The following is a 7,486-nucleotide window of genomic DNA, read 5'->3' as shown; positions in this document are numbered from 1 at the left end:
GACAAAAGAAAAAAAATTGAATTGAATTTCAAAAAAATTCAATTTATTTAATACTTGCTAAAATTACTTAAGCTGAGTTAAATCAAATCATTACAGTTTAATGTTTGATTTAACTATAGCATTACTTATCAATTTTAGCAAATTTTATTAATATCTTTCAGTTTTACAGGTTGATAATTTAGAAAAAAGAATTAAACGAAGTAAGTAAAAAAAAAAATAGAAAAAAAAAGAGAAATGCGTGAAATTGTTCATATTCAAGCTGGTCAATGTGGTAATCAAATTGGTGCAAAGGTAAAAAAAATAATTTCAAATTTATTTTTTTTTGTAAAAAAAAAATTTTGAAAAAAAAAATTTAAAAAAAAAAAAAAAAAAACAGATAAAAAATTAATTAGTGAAAAGATTTAAAGTATTATTAATTACTATATTTAACGATTAATATATATTTTTTTTCATGCTATTATATATTTATTAAAATTTTATTAAAATAAATATTTTAAAAAGGCAAATTATAGTTTTGGGAGGTAATATCGGATGAACATGGAATCGATCCAACAGGTGTTTATCATGGTGATTCTGATTTGCAATTAGAACGAATTAATGTTTATTATAATGAAGCTACTGGTAAATTTAGCATTAATTTTTATTTGTATTTTTTTTTTTTTATTTTTTATTTTTGTTTGTTTTGTTTTATTAATATTTGATTAGAATTATTAGCAAAAGGTTAAAAATTAAAATTTTGATGAAAAAAAATTCATTTTTATTTCTCATTTATTTACAAAAATCATTAATTATTTGTTGATAAATGAAAGCAAAAATTTGTTAATTTCAAAAATAATAATTTACTTTTAAAATTAGTTAGAAATATAATTCAAATATTTCGAGAAGAATCAAAATTGATTGCTGTTTATTATCGAAAATTACACTAATTTCATTGTTTATTTTTCATCTGCTGAATGGTTTCGTTATAAATTTGCGCGCTTTTTCAATTTGATTTTAAAATTTTGAAATTGTAAATAACAGGTGGCAAATATGTTCCGCGTGCTTGTCTGGTTGATCTTGAACCTGGTACCATGGATTCTGTTCGTGCTGGACCATTTGGACAACTTTTTCGACCTGATAATTTTGTTTTTGGTTCGAATTTTTTTTTTTTTTTTTATTTACACACTTCTCTAAAAATAATTATACTCTAAATTAGTTAAATAGTAGAATGATTTAAAAAAAAAAAGCAGAATTTTGCTATTTTAATTTATAAATAAAATTTAAAAATTATAAAATAATAGGAATATATGATGACATAAGTTTCATTTTTTTTTCTTTTTATTTTTAATTGTATTACTAAAATGATAATAAATAGAAACTGAATACGTTTAATTATAATAAATTAATTTAGGTCAAAGTGGAGCAGGTAATTGTTGGGCCAAAGGTCATTATACAGAAGGTGCTGAACTTGTGGATAATGTCCTTGATGTTGTACGTAAGGAAGCTGAATCTTGTGATTGTTTACAAGTACAATTTTTATTTGTTTATTTATTTATTTACATATATATTAGATAAAGTCAATAATTGTTTAATGAACTATTAAATATGGTTGAAGAAAGAATTAATTTTCAAATTATAATTTAAATGTAAAAAAAAAAAAGTCACAATTTTTTGACAAATATTTTTGCTAGTTTCAAATATTTGCTAATATTTTCAGGGTTTTCAAATGACACATTCACTTGGTGGTGGAACCGGTTCCGGAATGGGAACATTATTAATTTCAAAAATCAGAGAGGAATATCCTGATCGAATTATGAATACATTTTCTGTTGTTCCATCACCAAAAGTTAGCTATAATTTTTGTTACTAATTTCTATGTTATAGAAATTAATTTTAATCAATGAATTTATGAATTAAAATTTAAAAAAATTAAAATTAAAAAAGAAAAGAGAACTGATCTCTGATATTGATTAAATCAATAATCAATTTTAATCTACTTTTTTTTTTTTTTTTGATACTATAATACTAAATTATATTTATTTAAATTGTTTTTATTTTTATTTTTTTTAATTCTATATAATTTATGCAAAATTATATTTATCTTTTTTAATACTTTTTTTTTTCAAAATTTTTGACACTATATTAAAAGTAAATTATATTTATTTGTACTATTTTCAAATATTTTAAATTATTGTTAAAAAATTTGAGGTATCAGATACAGTGGTAGAACCATACAATGCTACGTTATCAGTACATCAATTAGTTGAAAATACCGATGAAACATTTTGTATTGATAATGAAGCACTTTACGATATCTGTTTCAGGTAAACTATATTTGCAGAAAATTTTTTAAATTTATTAAAAAAAAAAAATAATTTTCACAAAAATAATTTTAAAAATTATATATAAAAAAAAAATATTTTATAAAACATAAACTTTAATTTTTCTCTATTGTTTGCATTTATTCGTAAAAAATTAAAAATTTTAATAAGCAATCATTTATAGATTTTAATTAAGTAAGTAATAAACTTTAAATATACTTATACATTTACTCAGTGTAAAATTTTATTTTCTTATTTTCAATCATTATTTAAATTAAAATACAATAATTTTCATCTTAAACTTTAATCTTTTGTGTATATTTTAATCTAATATTTTCATTTCAAATAATATTTGCCTTTTTTTTTTTTTTTTTTGCTTTGAAATATTTTAATAATTGTTAGCATTGTTTATTTATTATCAGTTATCATTTCAGAACATTGAAATTAACAACGCCAACATATGGTGATCTAAATCATTTAGTTTCAATGACAATGTCTGGTGTCACAACATGTCTTCGATTTCCTGGCCAGGTTTTTTATAAAATAGCAAAAAAAGAAAAAATCTTATCAATTAGAAAAACAAGAAAAAATTATTATCATATTGTTAAATGATAATAAATTAAACTTATATATAATTTTATTTCTTCTCCTCTTCTACCACCGCTCTCAAAAAAAAAAAGGAAATGAAAGTTGTTAAATTATACATTTTAATGAAATATAATATTTCAGCTAAATGCTGATTTACGTAAATTAGCTGTCAATATGGTACCATTTTCTGGTTACGGTTGGTACCGGTTGCCTTTTTTTATGCTCAGTTTTGTACCACCAACATCACATGATCTTATCAATTAGAAAAAAATTGATAACATATTGTTAAATGATAATAAATTAAACTTATATATAATTTTATTCCTTCTTCTCCTCCTTTACCACCGCTCTCAAAAAAAAAAAAAAAAAAAGAAATTGTTAAATTATACATTTTAATGAAATATAATATTTCAGCTAAATGCTGATTTACGTAAATTAGCTGTCAATATGGTACCATTTCCACGGTTGCATTTTTTTATGCCCGGTTTTGCACCGCTAACATCACGTGGTAGTCAACAGTATCGTTCACTAACAGTATCCGAATTAACCCAGCAAATGTTTGATGCAAAAAATATGATGGCAGCATGTGACCCACGACATGGAAGGTATCTAACTGTAGCGGCAATCTTTCGTGGTAGAATGTCAATGAAGGTTTGCTATTATAATTATAATTAAATAATTGGATAAATTTGATGGATGAGATTTGTTAAATTTTATTATTTGACAAAAAAAAAAAACGATGGAAAATTAAATTATTATTGTATTTTTGTATTTGTTTTTTTTGTTTCATTATTAAATTAAATAATTTTTCAAGGTGATAATCGTTTTTTTCAAATAATGAAATTTAACAAATTTTTTTATTATTATTATTTTTTTTTTTTGTTATAATAAGTTAATGAGAAATTTGTTGAATAATGAATTATTTGAAAAAAAAAACTTAAATTATATTTATTTTGAAAAATTAAATTATATTTATTTTGTTTCATTAATAAATTAAATTATCATTGTATTTTATATTTATTTTGTTTCATTACTAAATTAAATTATCATTGTATTTTATATTTGTTTTGTTTCATTACTAGATTAGAACAATTTTTTAACGTGATATTCGTTTCTTTTTTATTAATAAGTTAAAATTTTTTGAAGAGGAAAAAAGAAAACGAATTTAGCTATAAATTTTAAACATTGCTAATAATACAATTAATTATTGTTTGAAAAATATTAATGCTTTGAAATATTTAAAAATTTTATTTTACATTTTATTACATTACAATATGCATTTTAAGAGAATAAAAAATTTACACATCTCTTTTCCTTCTTCTCCTCCTCCTTTTTTTTTTTAATTTCAAATTAATAATAAAGAGTTTTTTTTTAAAAAAAAAAAACAAAAACAAAAAGTGTAAATGTCAAAAATTATTAAAATGTAAGGAAAGGTTAAAAAAAAAAAAAAAAAAAAGATCAAAGATAAAAATTTAACATAAATTTTTGCAGGAAGTAGATGAACAAATGTTAAATGTACAAAATAAAAATTCATCATATTTTGTTGAATGGATACCAAATAATGTCAAAACAGCTGTTTGTGATATTCCACCAAGAGGTATCAGAATGGCTGCTACCTTTATTGGTAATTCAACTGCTATTCAAGAATTATTCAAACGTGTCTCTGAGCAATTCACAGGTATGTATGATTTTAATTTGTTACAATAAAATATTCATTATGGATATTTTATTATATCATAAATAAATTTAATAAGCTTTACTCAATAAAAAATATCATTTAAAAATTTAATTGAATTTTAATTTTATTAAATTTTAGTATTCTACTATTTTAGTATTGGAAAAACTATGAAGAATACAAAATTTAAATATTAGCATTTTATGAAGAATACAAAATTTAAATATTAACATTTTATGAAGAGTACAAAATTTAAATATTATCATTTAGAATACAAAATTTAAATAATATCATTTTAAAATTTATTGATAATAATAATAATAATAAGATGAAAATTTATGAGAATTCATGAATGAACAAAGTTTTTTTGATTTTTTTGATATTTCTTTCTCTTTTTTTTTTTAAACTTATTATTCAGATAAATTTTAGAGCAATTTCAGTTGCGAAGATGTAAAATTTAAATATTAATTTTAACATTTTAAATTTCATTAATAATAATGAGATGAAGCAAATGAAAATTTATGAGATTTATGATTTATGAGATATAATATCGTTTTATAGGAATAAAAGTAAAATTTTAAAAAAAATAAATTGAATAAATCAATAAATATAAATATGCTAAAAATGAACAAAATATCACTTAGCAAACATTTGTTTCATTAATTTTCATTTCTTTCTTTTTTTCTTCCCTTTTTTTTTTAAATGTAAAAACTAAAATTAAATTTTTTATGTAAAAAATTAAAATTGAAAAATACTGTTAATTAAATGGATTTTTTTATTGTTTTTTTTTGCTTATTTAAACGTTTAACATTTACATTTTAATGAAAATACAATAATGATTAGTTTATACAAATTAGATATTTAAATTTAAAAAAGAAAAATATTTTAAGCAATGTTTCGACGGAAGGCATTTTTGCATTGGTATACTGGTGAAGGAATGGATGAAATGGAATTTACAGAATCCGAAAGTAATATGAATGATTTAATTTCTGAATATCAACAATATCAGGTCATTTTTCTAATTCTTTTCTTTTTTTTTTTTTTTTTGGTATTGCTATAAAATAAAGATTAAAAAAGATTTACAATTATTATTTGTGTTTATTTTATTTTAAAATTAGTAACAATGATTATTTAATTTTATTAAAAAATCAATTCAAACTCAAAAAAAAAAAGAGATATTATAAAATTATTTGATAAATAATCATCAATGATATGACAAATTTTCTTGTTTTTTTTAATAAAAAATCTATTTCATTACAAAAAGATTAAAAAATTTTTTAAATTTAAAAAAAAAAAAAATTAATTTTTGCATTTCAGGATGCAACAGCAGATGATGAAGCTGAATTTGATGAAGAAAATGAACCTGATATTGAATAATAAATTCAATATTTACTTTTTTTTCCCTTTTTTTTTTTTTTTTTCATTCATTTATTATTGTTACTTTTAAAAATGTTTTTTCAAAATATAACATCATTAGAAATAATTTTTACATTTTCAAATTAATTTTTTCAATAATAAAAAAATGTAGAAAATGAACCTGAAATTAAATAATAAATTCAACATTTGCTATTCACCCTTTTTTAATATACTAATTAGGAAGAGTTTAAACTTATCATTTAGTAATAACTAACAATCTATGACAATAAAAATATGACAGGTGACATAAATAAAAATACCTTAAACCTGTTTCAATTAATTCATCCATCATAAAATTTTTAATAAAGAAATTACATAGTGATTTCTTTTTTAGCTAGAAATAAATTAATTATAATGTATATTACTTATCTTATCATTCCTAAAATTAAACTCTCAATTTTTGACTACAATATTTATTAATTTCAAAAAAAAAAAAAAAAATTTTTTTTACTTATCATTCCTAAATTTTTTTTTTTTGACAAAAACATTTATTGATTTCAAAAAAAAAAAAATAACATTTTTCATTGGACGAACACCGCCACTTTTCCATCCTTCCCTTTTTCCCTTTTATTTTTCTCCTTTGCATCAATTTCCATTTTTGTTTTTGTCTTTTAATACGATTGCTTTCAACTCTTTTCCATTTATTTCTATTTCATTACTTTACATCGATTTTATTTACTTTTTTTTTTTTATAAATTTTAAAGTAATATTTTCTACTATCTTTTTCATACATTTTATATTTTCAATTTTATTCTTTAAAATATTTTTCATTTATTTATTCTTTTTTTTAATTTTCATTCATTGCTTGAATTTATATTCTCAAAAATATTATTTGTAAAAAATAACTATTCTAAAACAAAAAAAAAATTCTGGCAAATTATTATGAATTAATTTATAAAATAATTAATAAACAAGCAAAAAAAAAATTTTTTTTAGGAAATTTTTTTTTTTTTTTTTTTTTTTTTTTTAAATAAATTTCCAATATAATTAATATTTTTTATTTTTCCTTTTTCTTTTTTTTTTTTTTGTTTGTTTGTGTTGTATTCGTTTTTTTTATTATATTATTTATGAAAATATATTTTGAAAATACTGATAAATTATTGTTTTGAATTAACTTTTCTCTTTCACAAACGGACACACACACACACACACATACACACACGCAAACATTATTTATTTATTTATTTATTCATTGATCATTTTTAATTTAAATTCAAATTAAAAAAAAAAAAGAAAAAACAATGTTGATGCATTTTATTGAAGAAAAATATGTGAATGATGAATTATATTTGCAAATATAATTATTAAAATTTATCATCATCATTGCTTATATTAGCTAATATAAGTCATTAAATACTAAGTTTTTTTAATAAATAAAAAAAAAAATAAATAAACAAACAAAAAAGTAAACAAAAAAACCAATGACATTAATGAAAGTGAAAAATGCATTATTTTAAAAAATTTAAAAGCATAATTTCTAAATTTTACATACTATAAGATATATACG

The 7,486-nt window shown here is 19.4% G+C and overlaps 1 protein-coding gene across 1 annotated transcript; it reads left to right on the top strand.

Annotated features, from left to right (window-relative positions):
• Window positions 1–234: 234 nt before the first annotated feature.
• Bma-tbb-4 (Uncharacterized protein) lies at window positions 235–5,940 on the top strand (the record flags this gene model as incomplete). Its single annotated transcript, XM_043075942.1, has 11 exons — window positions 235–291; window positions 513–621; window positions 1,021–1,131; window positions 1,391–1,506; window positions 1,697–1,825; window positions 2,188–2,303; window positions 2,735–2,831; window positions 3,303–3,539; window positions 4,380–4,566; window positions 5,454–5,572; window positions 5,881–5,940. The coding sequence occupies 11 exons, from the start codon at window positions 235–237 to the stop codon at window positions 5,938–5,940; spliced, it is 1,338 nt and encodes a 445-aa protein (XP_042931876.1).
• Between the last annotated feature and the right edge of the window lie 1,546 nt (window positions 5,941–7,486).

This window comes from Brugia malayi (genome assembly GCF_000002995.4).
Source record: "Brugia malayi strain FR3 genome assembly, contig: Bm_v4_ChrX_scaffold_001, whole genome shotgun sequence".
Classification (NCBI taxonomy): Eukaryota; Metazoa; Nematoda; class Chromadorea; order Rhabditida; family Onchocercidae; genus Brugia; species Brugia malayi.
This window is presented reverse-complemented; position numbering and strand designations above follow the sequence as displayed.